Source organism: Danio rerio, chromosome 17, assembly GCF_052040795.2.
Source record: "Danio rerio strain M-AB ecotype USA chromosome 17, GRCz13ab, whole genome shotgun sequence".
NCBI lineage: Eukaryota > Metazoa > Chordata > Actinopteri > Cypriniformes > Danionidae > Danio > Danio rerio.
This window is the reverse complement of record NC_141037.1, coordinates 48,076,775-48,094,322: the sequence shown is the minus strand read 5'-3', so window position 1 is coordinate 48,094,322 and position 17,548 is coordinate 48,076,775. Positions and strand designations below refer to the sequence as shown.

Genomic DNA, 17,548 nt, shown 5'->3' with positions numbered 1-17,548 from the left:
TGCGTCAGGTGACCGACGTAACCAACGGCGCATACAACGCGCGTGGCTGTGCATTAATACTTCTGCGCGCTGTCTCTGTCGGTCTGCATTAACTCTTCCGAAACGCTAGTTGGCAGTGAGGTGTAAATTTTTCTCTGTGTCGTTTCTTCGCTGCTTTTTTGCTTTTCCTGAACACTTCCGGGATGTACAAGTGGCTCAAACTCGCTCATTTTGAGGCAGGAACCGGCGGACGTGCAACAACTTTAACCATGAGGCAAACACAAAACAAAACTTTCCATCCGGATCTCCTTCACGATACTCCACACTTGTAAACAATCGCTTGCGCCATTCGCGCGGCTCTCGGTCCCGCCCAGACTTGTCAGCGCTACCAAGCCGACCAATCACAGAGCTTACGCTAAGCGTCGTTGCGACGTGTAGTTACATTTTTTGAGAGGTGCACGTCAGTGACGGCCACGGTGAAGGGCTATGTGTCAGCGCCGTAGCATACGCCGGCGTTTTACGCAGAAGTATAAATCAGCCTTTAAGGTCTATCCATAGGTCTTCAATTGTGTTTAGATTAGGAGATTGGGAAGGCCATGGTAAAACCTTTAGTTTACGCCTCTTGATGCAATCCACTGTGAGGTGTGTTTTAATTTTGAGGTGTGTTTAGGATCATTATCCATTTGTAGAAGCTATCCTCTCTTTAACTTCAGCTTTTTCACAGATGACATCAAGTTACCATCCAAAATGAGCTGAAATTCTATTGAATCCATTTTTCTTTTTGCTTGTGAAATGTTCCCTGTGCTTTGACTGCAATACAACCCCAAAACATGATTGATCCACCCCCATGCTTAACAGTTGGACAGAGGTTCTTTTCATTAAATTCTGTGCCCTTTCTTCTCTGAATGTACCTTTGCTCATTCCTGCCGAAAAGTTCTAATTTACCCTCATCGGTCCACAGAACTTGTTTCCAAAATGCATCAGGCTTGTCTATATGTTCATTTGCAAAGTTCAAATGCTTATTTTTTTGTGGTGAGGACCTAGAAGAGGTTTTCTTCTGATGATTCTTCCATGAAGACCATATTTGTACAAGTATCTCTTTAAAGTGAAATAGTGTACCACAGTTCCAGTGTCTGCCAGATCTTTCTGGATGGATCGTGCAGTCAAACTGGGTTTTGACTTGCTTTTCTCACAATCGTGCTAGTTGTTCTGTCTGATATTTTTCTTGGTTTCCCAGATCTTCCACTGTTCCCGATGACTTCCATTTCTTAATTACATCTGAAAACACTTTGCTATTTTCCTATAGCCTTCTCCTGCTTTGTGAGCGTCTACTATTTTCAGTTTAAATTTTTTACACAACTGATTAGAAGAATCCATGGTACTGATTGTTGGGGCAAGGGTCAAATGAGTCTGGGCATTTAAAACCTTTGAGATTGACATCAGCTGGTCTTTCCAGATGATGATTGAGAACAATTCATGACACTGTCAGCTCTCAGCTTTCCAAAGGAGCAGTACATGCTATAAACTTTGCATGGTGCCCAAACTTTTGCAGATGCCATTTTTTTGTTTTCTGTTATTTTGAAACTTTTTTGACATGTTATAAGAATGTCTAATCTGTAATTTGATGCCTTTTGGAGATATTTCCATCTTTCCTTGGCTTCTTTGTGCACATTATAATACAAATTTCTACCTGGGGTGCCCAAACCTTCGATTCCCACTGTATATTAAATATCGGGAAATGTTGACAATATATTTTTCCTATATCACCCAGCCCTAATAGCACTGGAAAACACATAGGCCAATGGTCATAGGTTTACAGCTTTCTGCAAAATAACATCTTCTGTGTTAAGCAGAAGAAAAAAACTCATTTCGAAGCACTTGAGGGCAAGTAACCAAACAAAACATTCATTTTTGTGCGATCTATCTCTTTATGTACACTAGTGAGGTAAAAATACACTGATGTCTCCAGGCAGTTGCTTACTAATCCTAAGTTAAGCCCAGTTTGCATCTGTTTTGATGATTCATACCTATTCGATAATGTGCCTGCGGTTGGAATTCGCAAACACAGCTCCTCATTCACAGCTATTGATGCCTTTGTTCCATCAATGGTTCTGTTTGCTCTTCAGGACTGTGCGAGTACAGTATTTCCAAACAAAGGCTTGAACCCACGGGTCAGATTGCTGTGTTTCTGTTGACCGGCCTCTGCATTATGCAGTGATTCAGCGCTCTGTGCCTTGTGTTCAGTGTGTTCTCCATTCGCTAATATAAACAAGGAAGTAAATGCAACCCGGAGGGCACATGATGGTTGAAGACCTCTCGAACCAAATAACATCATCTCTGTGAATGTGTGAACTCATCCGGCTACTAAAGTAATACTAAATAAAGACATTTCAGATTAGAGATTGAATGATTTAGATTTATTTTTTGTGTTGTGCAGTTATATATGCAGTTGAAGTCAGAATTATTAACCCTGCTGAATTATTAGCGCCCTGTATATTTTTTTCCCAATTTCTGTTTTACAGAAAGATTTTGTCAACACATTTGTAAACATAATAGTTTTAATAACTCATTTCTAATTAATGATTTCTTTTACCTTTGCCATGATGACAGTACATAATATGTTTTATTAGATATTTTTCAAGACACTAGTATTCAGCTTAATGTGACATTTAAAAGCTTAACCAGGTTAATTAAGCAAGTTAGGGTAATGGAGGACATTTGAGTACAGTGAACTCATTTTCATGTTCAAGAAACCAGTCTGAGATGATTGGCGCTTTGTGAGTGGCGCGTTATTCTGCTGGAAGTAGCTATGAGAAAATGGAGAAAATAGATCAGTATTTTCTGAAATACTCAGACTAACCCGTCTGACACCAATGACTATGCCACGTTTAAAGTCACATAAATCACCTTCCCCATTCTGATGCTTGGTTTGAACTGCAGCAGATAGTCTTGACCATGTCTACATGCCTAAATGCATTGAGTTGCTGCCATGTGATTGGCTGATTAGAAATTTGTGTTAACAAGCAGGTGTACCTAATAAAGTGGCCGGGTAGTGTAAGAAGGAAAAAAGGAAATATTGTGAGAATTTCCTTGCTCTGTTAAACATAATTTGGGAAATACTTGTAAAAGAAAAATGCTGACTTCAGCTGTATGTGTGTGAGTATATAGGAGTGTATGTTTATAATTATAATTATATAGTAAATGTTTAAAAATTGAGTTTTAAATGAGTTGTTCTTTTTTTATTTATTTAATCTTTTATTTTATCATAAATGTATTCTTAAATATTCCACCTGTTATTTTCATCATCGCCCCCTCACAGTAGAAATTATATCATTAAGGTTATTGGATTAAAAAATTTTAGATAATTCTTTGCATTTTGCTTAATTAAAACAGACTGGCAGACTGTCCACCACTGCTAAATCAATTTATCATTTACAATATCATGTTTAGCAGTGCTGATGTGTCTCTCCTTGTGTTTGTTTCTCTGTGCAGATGTGCGGATCTGTTCTCCTCCATTTATGGTTCTGAACAGTGAGTGTGGTCCAGACACACTGAAGCAGATCGAGCAGCATGGCCTTACATTCCCTTTCAGTAAGTCCTAACATCTTTCAATTCTAAAACAGGAAGTGATGTCGTTTAAAAAGCCCAACTCAAACAATAAAACATGAGCTTCTTCTTCATGAGTGTATGGTTAAAAAACTAACCTAAAGTGCCATTTGTTGTTCAAAACTACTATATAAACTGTGGCGCAGTCTGCTGTTAAAAACTAGAATGGAGTGCTGTCTGCTGTTTAAAACTAGCCTAGTGCGCCATCTGCTGTTAAAAACTAGCATAGAGCGCCACCTGCTGTTAAAAACTAGACTAGAGCACCATCTGTTGTTAAAAACTAGCCTAGAGCGTCATCTGCTGTTAAAAACCAGCCTAGAGCACAATATGCTGTAAAAGACAAGCCTAGAACACCATCTGCTGTTAAAAACTAGCCTAGAACACAATATGCTGTTAAAGACAAGCCTAGAAAACCATCTGCTGTTAAAACTAGCCTGGAGCAACCATCTGATGTTAAAAACTAGCCTAGAGCAACCATCTGCTGTTCAAAACTAGAATGCCATCTGCTGTTAAAAACTAGCCTTGAACACCATCTGATGTTAAAACTAGCCTAGAGCAACCATCTGCTGTTAAAAACTGGAGCGCCATCTGCTGATAAAAACTAGCCTAGAACACCATCTGATGTTAAAACTAGCCTAGAGCAACCATCTGCTGTTAAAAACTAGAGCGCCATCTGCTGTTAAAAACTAGCCTAGAGCAACCATCTGCTGTTAAAAACTAGAGCGCCATCTGCTGTTAAAAACTAGCCTAGAGCACCATCTGCTGTTAAAAACTAGACTGAGGCAACATCTATTATTAAATTAACCTAGAGTGCCATCTGCAGTTAAAGACTAGACTGGAGCAACATCTGCTGTTAAAACTAGCCTAGAACACCATCTGCTGTTAAATACTAAGCTCAGAATAAATCCCAGAGAGAATTGATCCACTTGATCCACAAATTGCAACACATCAATTTCTCAAAACCTGTTGAAAAATATATTTTATCATTGTTATGACAATTAAGACAACTAAAATAAAAAAAAACAAATGCTGACAGTGTCTGCTATTATGTTCAGCATAAACACCTCTGTTAAAATAACAGGAAATGTGGTTTTATGACGCTTCGATTTATAGATAACCTAATGACTGCACTCCAGTAACTCACAACAGAGGCACCATTTTGATTAATTCCCCTCACTAAATCCCTAATAAGTTCACAGAGATTTTACTGCATTAATAATGTATTAAACAGCTGTACTGTACTATTAACCAGACTCATTCATCCACTGTCTCAGAGTGCTTTTCTTTTTTTCTTATCCTGCACAGTTTGCAAAACACGGGTTGCTCACGGAACTAACTCTCATGAGGTAAGACTATTTTTCTGAAGACGCCATGTAACACTGATATGAACTTGAGCTGCCCTCCACTACACTACTGGTTGACTACTGTACAAGTCACTCATTTTAAGCCAGTAGTTAACCAAGCATATGTTTAATAATACACTACCTAAATCAATATAAAGAGCCTTTAATTTCCCATGAACACTCATAAAGCGTGTCACAGCTCACCAGCAAAAGTAATGAATGTGAATGTGTGGGAAAGCTATGTAGAGTCTGCATTAACATTTGAATAATATACTGATAAACTAGTGATTTCTTTGTATTTGGTTTAAGAGATCAAGTCAGAGACACACAGTAGTGGATGTGTCTGTGTTTCTTGTGGATTACATTAAGTATTTGTTTTCCCTTTAAATTGGATCATTTGAAACTAAACAATTTGCTTTCTTTTGATACTTTTTAACGTCTGTAAGGCAAATGTACATAGAGTTGAATTTTTTTCTGGACATTCTCAAGGTCACAAAGATGGCAGAAAGAGGTTATTTTACAGTTTCAAAAGATGTCTTATTTTTTTTTTTGTAGGTCCAAAAATGACAGTGTTTTAAGACCGAGTCCTTGCACCACTTTTATCTGTCATGCAGTGAATGCAGCACTACTGTTTACCTTCCACACTCCATTTCATTTCTCGCTTTTCATTTAATGATCATCCTCCCACTCCCCATTGCCTGCTCTTCATTTACAGATCACCCTCCCACCCTTCATTGCCTGCTCTTCATTTACCGATCACCTCAATTGCATCTTCTGCTTAAGTAAAAAAAAAATGGGGAAAAAGAAAAAATTGTATAAAATTGTACGTTTTGCAAGGCCTAAAACTTCCTGCGAGTCCACTATAGTGAAGACTATAGAATGCAAAAGTCAATATGGACACTCTACATCATATTTGAAATCTCTACTTTTAAATTAAACAACTACAATTGAAAGCAAAGAGCAGTCTTTCCAGACTGACCTCATTTTTTAAAATTAATGTCTACACTGCAAAAAATGCTTTTCCTGCTTAGATTTTTTGTCTTGTTTCTAGTCTAAATATCTAAAATATCTTATGTCAAGAAGCATTTTCTAGACAAGCAAAACATATTGTCTCGTTCTGAGAAATAATATGCCAATAATAAGTGAGTTTTTCCTTAAAACAAGCAAAATAATGGGGTAAGCAAACTAATCTTGTTTTTTTCTTTTGACATAAGATTAATTTGCTTACCCCAAAAAAATCTAAGTAAGAAAAGCATTTTTTGCAGTGTACCTCTGTCATTCAAATGTAAATCTGAACACAGCAATCTCTTGCATGCCCACACACTTGTAAACAAAGCAGCCCCTGTGCATTTTGGTAGAATATTTGCCATCAGGAATAAGTTGGGAATTACTTCAGAAGGCTAGCGCAATCCGACACGGTGGTATTTATAGGATGTTATTGTGTAACTTGTAAGTTATCCATTCTTATATTAGTTATATATTTTGATTACTGTCATAAAAGAGATCAAGGTCGAGATCTCATTCCCTTTGGTGGTTCTTGTGCATATTAACTAAGGCAACCCCAATCTATTTAGTTTGATTGACAAGTTTAGCAACAGAATTGTTGTGAAATTTCATTGATGGTTTGAAATATCAAATTTAATCATAACCTTGGCAAACAGTGTTGAAAAATTAGGTGTTTTTCCTTTTAAAGAGATAGGAGCTGACCTCCAAGCATTTTAAAGATGGAAGGCAAATGAAATGCCTTGCCTGAAAGTCCACATGAACCAGAAGCTGTGACTGTTTATTTTTTTTTTCCATAGACTGTAAAAGTTATGGATGTATCATCTAAAGAGCGCAAATGAAGCTACAAGTACTTGTGGCCAACCGTGACCATTTTGTTTGCGGGTCATCGCACTGACTGGGGGATATTAAACAAGGGCAAAGAGGTGGAGCGAGAGCCGAGCTACAGCTACATTTTGCTTAGACAGGCTTTTCTTTGGGAGAAGCGCTTAATACTTCATTACCTGCGACTCGTTTGTAACTTTACCACATGTGCTTGGTTGCATACTATATCAATAAAGTGTTTAGTCTTTTAAAAACACTGTTGTATTACATTGAGCCACTAAGCATTGTACTTATGACAGGTGAAAAACAGGAGAAAAACATGAATTACCCCAAACACTTGAAATATAGTCTGTGTTAGTAAATATGCAAGGCTGTTTATGAAATCCAGACATAAAACTGTATGACGACGTTTCAGATGAATGTTTTAAAGCCTACATATAATTAATCTTGCAGATTCTGGAGTGCAGTCAAGGTCGAAATAAAATTCTAAAAAATAAATTATTTTAAATAAAACAAAAACATTTGTAGAGATGGTATATAAGTATATAATTTGACTCACCTGGGAAATGAAGACCACTTGAATGGTTTGTGAAAACAATTAGGTGCACACAGCATGCCATATCATCTAATAATTGTGGGATATAATTCCAATAATTTAGGCAATTTACTTTGTAAAGCTACATGAAACAAAACAAAAATACGATGTATATTTCAGACTTCATCGGCTAATCAGCCGGAATGACATGACGGTGACCAGGGAGACCTAGCTGTCACTCAAGTCTTTAATTATGCAGACTTATCTTAAAGGTTCAGTAGGTGATCTGCCAAAACGCTAACCGCTTAGCATATTATATTTGGACAGCGGGAAGGGACTATGATTCAACGCCACACTCCCTGAAATTGCCAGCGCACGCATCGCATCAACAGCACACAGACAGTCCACTAGTTCATGTCATTCGCAAATTAGTTAGTGTTTAGCCAGCGGCTTGCAGGAATTACATTTATTACTCAGCCACACTTACATGCTATTTCAGAGCGAATATTCAGAGTAGCATGGTAAACAGTACAGTAAGGCTGTCATTGTTCAAAAATGACCCAATGTGAATATAAAAGCAACTTCAGCTCAATAAAGCAGGTTAGGCGGAATAGCGCTATTTACTGATGTTTTGTTTTTAAACTAAATATAAATCTACATTATCGATGCTATAAAAGGGCCTTATGAAACTGAAAATAATCACATCGATCTTTCACCGGGAGATTTCAGTGGCTGAACAGCACGTCTGTGTATATAAGTCATTCTTAATAGAACACAATCTAACATAAGCTTAGCCTGACTAAAATAGTTTTAAAACAGAACATTACCTGTCTAACAGTAATACTTTAACCATGGTGTCGTCCTTCCTCCAGCGTGCTAAAGTAACTCCAATATTGATTCAGGTTTTAAAAAGTTCAATTCAGAATTTGATTTCTCCTGTTCTGTCTAGTGACCGCCCGGCGCTTATGCAGACGGTCACACGCGAATGGCGGATCTGCGTGAACAGATGCGCAGAAGTCCGAATCTACATTTGCTAATAGACAGTCTGAGCTGCCTATCGGAATTATGGGAGATGTCGGTCCGACAATATTTAATTGGATGAACTTTTTAATGCTTTACCCAGAATATAAAAACACATATAAACACATTTAGATCATTTACTATAATCATTACTATTGGACTGTGAAGAGACTTTCAAGCAGCACAACAAAAAATGTTTCTGAAGACAATTACCTACTGCACCTTTAATAAAAATGAAACGGATAAGCTATAAAAAATTCTACTCCCTAACGATTGTCATAAACAGTAATATATATATGACTGAATCGGAACTATATGAACCAAAACCATCTTTTGTACCAGGCTGTAAACATGTTTTTAGCAGCTGTAAGTTAGTCAATTTAGCATTGCAGTCAGTAAACACCTGGACTTTTTGGAGCCAGCTCCCAAAGGCAAGTCGATAAATTGTAGTTTCAGTTACTTCCACATTGGCTTCTTGAGGGAGAGCGGGATGTTGCCGCTTTTTTTTTCCCGTATTGTGATGCAGTTCCTAGATTAACAGTATATTAAATGAGAAAACTGAGCATGACTTGTGCGAGCTGATTGAATGTAGTAAAGTAGGCATTTCATTCAGAAAAATCAGGATAAGGGTTAGGGGAGAGTTTTTACAACCTTACAGACACCTTCTCCTTACCATTACTGTTTGCTGTCAAAACTGACAGTTGGAGCTGCGTGATTAGGTATGTTTGTCCCGCCTAAATGTTAAGATATATACGTAATCTGCGATTTAAGTAAAAAAATAAAAAAAATAAAAAAACAAGCAAGTGGATTTTCAGAATTCAATTAAAGATTAGAAGGGCAAACATTTTTTTAAATGACATGCACAGACCACAAAACTAGCAATGTGAGCTAACAAAATCAATACGGTTAATTTTGATTTCATAATAACTTCAAAGTGCTATTAATTACAGCAGCTGACGTGATTGACATATTCTCCTTCTATTTGTTGTGAACCCAACTTAACACTTTAGTGTCAAATCCTGATAAGTGGCTAATTTTGTCAGTCTATTCACCACAACAATCGTAAATGTAAAGCTTTGTCATTTCCCATATTTTTTTATTTGTGCAGATGGCTATAATATTCAGCGCTGAGGACCTAAAGGACGTGAAGCCCCCGTGTGTCATTCAGAGTTTTATAAACCACAATGCCGTGCTGTATAAGGTGTTTGTGGTGGGCGAGTCGTATACTGTGGTGGAAAGACCATCACTCAAGAACTTCCCATCTGGACCGTCTGGTAAACCTTCAACTCACACTTCAACTCTTTCGAAACGTTATTTCCATGAAAGGTCACTGCTGTGATATGGTTCGTTTCACCGTGGCTGGACCGTTCAGTTTGTTTAAGCATGATTTACGTTACAGCATTCCCACTGTATAACACCAGACGCCTTTGCGAAACCGACTTGAATCAGTGGATTTATATTTTGTGCCAGTTCAGTCGGCAACTGGAGTCTGGCTTTAAGAGAGCAGACCTGTTTGCATATGTCAGTGTACTTTAGTCCATGCAAACCAGTTACAGCTACTAGCAGAGCAACCTGTTAGTTTAATGCAAATCGTGGAGGATAGTTGTGGGGTTGAACTCATGCTGAACTGCACAGCGCATGAGTATACACACAGACATGTAAATACACACGAACAACATCACGTCTTGCCTTCCAGCACTATTCAAATCAAAGAAGCCTATAGAGAAGTTAAAAAAACTGGTCGGCACAGTGTTTCTGAAGACAAGATCAGGTTAAGGATTTCTAAGAATTCGATGAACAACGTTGGGTTTCTTAAAGTTTTTAAAGGAAATGAAGGGATTTTAGTGTTTTGAACAATCCTGGTTTTCACGCCAATGAGTAATTTTATACAGTATGTTATTGGTCGATGAGCATCTGTAATGTCATATTTAATATTTAGTGCCATGATGACAACACATAATAATTGACTAGATATTTTTCGAGACACTTCTATACAGCTTTTAAGTGACATTTAAAGGCTTACCTCCGTTAATTAGGTTAACTAGGCAAGTTAAGGTAATTAGGCAAGTTATTGTATAATGATGGTTTGTTCTGTAGAGCTAAAGAAATATAGCTTAAAGAGGCTAATAATTTTGACCTCACAATGGTTTTTAAAAAATAAAAAAACGCATTCGTTATAGCCGAAATAAAACAAATAAGACTTTTTCCAGAAGAAAAAATATTATCAGACATACTGTGAAAATTTCCTTGCTAAACATCATTTGGAAAATATTTAAAAAGCAACAATTCAAAGGGGGGCTGATAATTCTGATTTCAACTGTATATGATTTTATAATGAGTTTTTTTTTTTATTATTAATTATATGTTGGCTGTTCATTTCACTGTGACGACCCCTGATTAATAAAGGAACTAAGCTGAAAAGAAAATATATGATTATATTAGTTGTTATCATGACTAAAATACTCGTATAGCATTTGTTATTTTCATTTACTTTCAACTTTAACTAATATTTACAGGCCTGTAGCCAGCCTGGTCAAAGGGGGTGGGGTTCTTTTTTTTGAAAAAGGGGAACTTTTTGCAGTTATATGCCTCATTTTCTATTTAATTTTGATATGTAAATATTATGTTTTAGTGGCATTTTAACCACAATTTTTTTTGTGTTTTGTTGCTAGATTAGCTTGTTGGATGGTCATCATAAACGCTTTTTGATGTAGCAAAAATATTTCCTAAAGATTTACAGTTGAAGAAAATATGAAGAAATACTTTATTTTAATAAGTATATATAATTAGAAAAAAATAAGAACCTGTTAAAGTTTTAAATTAAAACCTGTGACTTATTGTTATTCATTAGGCAAATAACAAACTGGCCAACACAAACAACTTTCCTCAGTCAGAATCTGCTTATTTGAATGCTATAAAATGTAAACATACTACTACTACTACAACTAATAATAATAATAATAATAATAATAATAATAATGTTGTGCTTCATGATTTTTCTAGCCTCTCTTGTAAAAAAGAACAGAATGTATGGGTTACACCAATAGCCTAATTTGTATTTAAATTCATTTTATACTTGTGCTTTTGGTGCTTCACACCTGTTTATTGGTCATTTTTGTTTGAAGAAAAAGGTCCAAGATTAAGAATAAAGGTTATTTGTAAAATATTTTCTCCATTTATAAACGATACAGTAGTGAAAGATGATGCCACTGACGTCACACACATTTTGTGTTTTGCACAGCTGAATGTTGGACTCATGAAAAATAACTGTTTTCTCCAAACCTGTGAGGATTCTACTTGCTCTTAAAAACTTTATTGTTAGATTATTTTCACTATTTATGGTGGTATAGCAGTCACAATAAGACAGATGAGCTCATGTATGGCACAAAATTCTGAAACTTTGTCAGTAAGGGGTGTGTTTTTCGAACCACCTAAACCCATCCTGGCTACGGGCCTGACTTAATTAAACTGTAAAGTTATATATGTTAATAATTTTAATAGCCCTGAGCTAGCATGAACCAACAGTGAACAGCTGTATTATTAATTAATGCTAACAAGGATTAGTAAATACGTTAACACATGTATTAAAGAGCTGTCGCCCCACAGCAAGAATGTCGCTGGTTCGAGCCTCGGCTGGGTCAGTTGGCGTTTCTGTGTGGAGTTTGCATGTTCTCCCTGCATTTGCGTGGGTTTCATCTGGGTGCTCCGGTTTCCCCCACAGTCCAAAGACATGCGGTACAGGTGATTTAGGTAGGCTAAATTGTCCGTAGTGTATGAGTGTGTGTGTGAATGTTTCCCCGAAATGGGTTGCGGCTGGAAGGGCATCCGCTGAGTAAAAACGTGCTGGATAAGTTGGCGGTTCATTCCACTGTGGCGACCCTGGATTAATAAGGGGACTAAGCCGAAAAAAAAAAATTATTGAATGAATGTATTTGAGAACCTTATTGTACCAACCTTAAGTGTTGGTGTATACGTTACATCTATTTATATATTTTCCATGAAATTGTGAAATTAATTAAATTAATGATTTAATTAATTAACTATACACATACACAAAGTTTAAACAAAAAGTAAGTTTTCACATTGTATTTTGGGACCTGGATATCTGTTCTGACAAATTGGCCATAATTAATTTACTGATTTGATCATGTAAATTGCAGTATAAACACTAGTTGTATAAGCTGTCTGGACCTTTTCTGTTTTATATTTTATGGTGTACGTCTGAATTTTGATTCCATCAGCCTATTTAGGGCTGTGCCAATTACAGTATCATTCTGCAGCAGAATTTCAAAATTAACTATTGATGTCCAAATGTATTTTAAAACATACATGGCTTTCTAAAGCTATTAAGTACATCACATTTGAATGCCTCGTTTCTGTTGTGAAAGTCAGTTTGTTGGGTTCACTGGTATAACAGGCGTATTTAGACTCTACACAGACCATCAAACAGATATTATCTTGCAGGATTAATGATTGGGCTTTATTAATATTTGGAGTGTGTTCAGAAGGAATGTTGGATTGTCGTCTCTTGTAATGAATTTGAGTGGGTTATAAATGTAAACGTTTTTTTGGCAGGAGATGTTTGTTTTTTGTCGTACTTCTCTTGAAACTGAAGCATAGTCCTCTGCCTCCCTCTAGTGGCTGTCAGTTCACTTGCACGTTAATTAAACTAACGTTTATTTGTTTTTATGTTTTTACAGACAGAAAAGCGATTTTCTTCAATAGTCACAACGTGTCCAAGCCAGAGTCATCCTCTGACCTCACATCTGTAAGCGCACTTCTCTGTAGTCTACCACACACATACTGTGCCCAAGGTTTAAGAGGGATAGTTCACCTAAAATGTACATTTAATCATTTCAAACTTAACTGATGCTGAACTTTTATGAATTTCTTACCTCTCTTGAACACAAAACAAGATATCCTGAAGAATGTTGAAAACAGCAGCCTTTTACATTGATAGTAGGAACAGTATGGAAGTAAATGGTTTTATTTTGCAATATTCTCCCGTATATCTTCCTTTGTGTTCAACAGAAGAAAGAAACTCAAAGGTTTGGTCAATTGGATGAACTATCCCTTTAAAACATATACTGTTTCGAAGCTTTCATAATACTTGTAATAATTATTTAAATAATCTCAAGAAATCATGTAAACACTTTATAATAACTGAGCATCACAAATCATTTATCAAGCATTAGCAAATAGTTTGTAATTTGTTAAGCATTAACTTTACATTATTACATTAGTCAACAGTTTATAAATACAACCCCAATTGCTGTATTTTTGGATTATAAACACATATACACTCACTGGCCACTTTATTAGGTACACCTGTTCAACTGTCACTAACAAAAAAAATTTATCAGCCAATCACATGGCAACAACTTAATGCATTTAGACAAGTAGACATGATCAAGTCGATCTGCTGAAGTTCAAACCCAGCATCAGAATGGGGAAGAAAGGTGATTTAGGTGACTTTGAACATGGCATGGTTGTTGGTGCCAGGCGGGCTGGTCTGAGTATTTTAGAAACTGTGGATCTACTGGGATTTTCACATACAACCATCTCTAGGGTTTACAGAGAATGGTACTAAAAAAGAGAAAATATCCAGAGAGCAGCAGTTTTGTGGGTGCAAATGCCTTGTTGATGCCAGAGGCTAAAGGAGAATGACCAGACTGGTTCGCGCTGATAGAAAGGCAACAGTAACTCAAATAACCACTCGTTAAAACATCAACAGCATCTCTGAGCACACAACACGTCCAACCTTGAGGTAGATGGGCTACAACAGCAGAAGACCACGCCGGGTGTTACTCCAGAACAGGAAACTAAGTTTTGAAACAGTTCGCACAGGCTCAAAAAAATTGGACAATAGAAGATTGAAAAAACGTTGTCTGGTCTATTGAGTCTTTAGCCCCTTTCACACAGTGATACCGGTAAATATCTGGAAAATTTCCGGAACGACTTTACCGGTATATTCAAAAAAGCGCTGTTCACACAGGTGAGGACGTTACTGAAATTTTCCGGAAAGGAGCATTCACACATCCATTCCAAAATACCGGTAAATTCTGACATCATTCACCACAAATGAGCTGTAAACGGCTGCGCTTGTATTTGTAAACATTTGACTACATTACAAACTCTGTGGATGATCAGTATTGTGAACAACTTCAATGAAAACATATGGAGGATCACTTTTGCATGTCGAGATGTTCATAATATGTGCGTGTGCATGCGCTCACAGGCTGTTTCACAGGCACACGTGCAAAGCTTGAAGGTAAACAAACAACGCCTTATCATAAGCATCTCATCGATGATTATTTGCACAGTTGGCATTAAGAAGAACATATAAACGTTATCTGACTAACTTCTAGCAGCTAAATGTGTCTGAAAAAATATTCAAAGGCTTTTATTCTCATAAACTGCGCGGACGTAAATGCGTCTGACTATTCTGATTGGCTAAAGCAGATGTGTCACGTCAGCACGTTCTAGACGTGTACGCGCTTATTACGGCAATATTCCATCTGCATTCACACAGCGCAGCATTCCGGCAAATTGCCGGTAATGTTACAACTTCTCTTTCCGGAAAATAGCCAGAACGAATTTACCGGTATTTTCAAAAAGGACCTGTTCACACATACAACCTTTCCAGAAAATTGCCGGCAATTTTCGGGAAAGGTCTGTATGTGTGAAAGGGGCTTTTATTTCTGCTGCGACATTCGGATGGTAGGGTCAGAATTTGGCATCAACAACATGAAAGCATGGATTCATCCTGCCTTGTATCAATGGTTCAGGCTGGTGGTGATGGTGTAATGGTGTGGGGGATATTTTCTGTTTTGTTGCTAACCATGTCCATTTCTTTATGACCACAGTGTACCCATCTTCTGATGGCCACTTCAGCTAGATAATGCGCCAAAAAGCACATATCATCACAGACTGGGTTTTTGAACATGTCAATGAGTTAACTGTACTCAAATGCCATCCACAGTCACCATATCTTAATCCAACAGAGCACCTTTAGGATGGTGGAACAGGAGATTCTCATCATGAATGTGCAGCCGACAAATCTGCAGCAACTACTTGATGCTATCATGTCAATATGGATCAAAATCTCTGAGGAATTTTTTTCAGTATCTTTGATTCTATACCACAAATTAGTAAGACAGGTCTGAAGGCGAAAGGGGTCCAACCCAGTACTAGTAAGGTGTACCTAATATAGTGGCTGGTGAGTGTATATAGTGTGCGTAAAGATGGTATTTTTTACTTTAATGATAAAGTACATTTTTCTTTACTAATTTTTCTTTTTAAGTGCTTTGTATTGATGATTTGTTTGCTTAATGATTACTATATGCCTGAAGAAAAAAAGATGAATGTTCACTTGACAAGTTTATTGATCTTGTACTCACTCAATTGGAATAATCTTAAAAACCACCAACTGCTCTTAATCAACTGGTTTGTGAACATTGCAGCAATTCCATTAGTACTTTATGGTCTAAACTAGTTTTAGTTTTATTTTGTTCTGTTGAACACAAAGGAAGATATTTTGAAGAATGGTGGAAACCTGTAACCTTTAACATTATTAGTTGGAAAAGCCAAAGGTTACAGGTTACAACATTCTTCAAAATATCATCCTTTGTGTTCGACAGAAAAAAAACATCCTTAAACTGGTTTATAACTAGTGAAGGGTGCATAAATGATGACATAATTTTCATTTTTGGGTGAACTTTCCCTTTAAGGCAGAACCCTTCGCTGACTCCTCTTTGGTTTGTATTTTGACAGAGAGATAATGTAGAAGGTGTTTCCCAGCCACCAAACGATGATGTCATCAGGGAACTGTGCAAGTCTCTGCGGGAATCTCTTGGGGTTTCGCTCTTCGGCATCGATGTCATCATTAACAACCAGACAGGCCAACATGCAGTCATTGACATCAATGCATTCCCTGGTATGTATGTGTTATACATGAGCAAACATTTGGCTCAACACACACACACACACACACACACGCAAAACTCTAAAAAATTATAGAATGGTTTAAAATCTGTCAGAATATAACAATCTATTAAAAACAATCTGTTTAGTAATGCATTACTTGAAGGGGGTGTTCATAAGACTGTCATGAAACCATTATAATTATGACTTAGAACATGATGAATATGAATGAGATGTAATGCATGCTTATGGAAACTATTTTAGGTATAATTTGCTTAGTTATATCTTTTTAAATGCAAAGATGACATTGTTTGAGATGTCTTTGACAAATACATCCTAACATATCATATCATGACAACTTAACATTAGCAAGTCAACAAAACTTGTCATAAATCTGTCATAAACATGAAAGTTATTAAAAATGAACAAACAACAACCGTAATAACAACATCAACTACAAGGAATAAATCAAAAATCAAGAGAGATATCTAATAATCAAAGGTACAAAACTATTGGTTGATTAATTGAAAAGGACCAGTCTAGATAACTGGTCAAATCCATTATTTCTTACCTCTAGTTTGTGTGTGATTGGGCCACACAGTGCAGTGGATTGATATTCTGTACAGTCAGTACTTCATGTAGCTCTTTCGAAATAATTACGAAGCTGATGTTTTAAACCGATACCGATGCAGGACTGAATAATTGACAGAAAACTGGCCATGAGTGTCTGTTCTCACTGTCATCAGTGATGTAATGAGTCTGGCTTTCTTTAGACATTCGCCTTCTAGATCATTAGACTGAAGCCTTCCTGGAGTCTGGCGGATTAAAATGATCCTATTGCAAACATAGATGCGAAATCTCTGGCTAGTGTTACTGGTGCTTGCATCACTGTAGATGCTCAGAATCGAGACTCCCTAGATCGTCTAACGTCTTGACTTAAATTATGGTAATGGCGTTCTTTTTTTGCTATTATTATTAAAAAAATTTAATTACATTAACATTTAGCAGATGATTTCGTACAAAGCGCCTTACAGCTGAGGAAGCATTCAGCGATTCAACAAGAAGAGGCAATACACACAAGAAGTGCTTATTATACAGTGCTTATATTATAAAGGAACTTTTTGTGCTAAGAGAATTAGGTGCCGCAACTCATCTCTGGGAAACATCCACACTCATTCACACACACTGATAAACTACAGACAATTTAGCCTACCCAATTCACCTGTACCACATGTCTTTGGACTGTGGGGGAAACCGTAGCACCCGGAGGAAACTCACACGAAGGCAGGGAGAACATGCAAACTCCACACAGAAA

At 36.9% G+C, this 17,548-nt stretch overlaps 1 protein-coding gene across 2 annotated transcripts in view; it reads left to right on the top strand.

Moving 5' to 3' along the window:
• itpk1b (inositol-tetrakisphosphate 1-kinase b) overlaps window positions 1-17,548 on the top strand; it is a 106,212-nt gene that overhangs the window by 81,313 nt on the left and 7,351 nt on the right. For both annotated transcript variants that reach the window (XM_087290993.1, XM_087290994.1), the window contains exons 6-10: window positions 3,472-3,570; window positions 4,891-4,931; window positions 9,419-9,584; window positions 13,011-13,078; window positions 16,084-16,246. In XM_087290993.1, coding sequence (XP_087147119.1) covers window positions 3,472-3,570; window positions 4,891-4,931; window positions 9,419-9,584; window positions 13,011-13,078; window positions 16,084-16,246 — 537 coding nt within the window. The remainder of the gene's footprint in view (window positions 1-3,471; window positions 3,571-4,890; window positions 4,932-9,418; window positions 9,585-13,010; window positions 13,079-16,083; window positions 16,247-17,548) is intronic.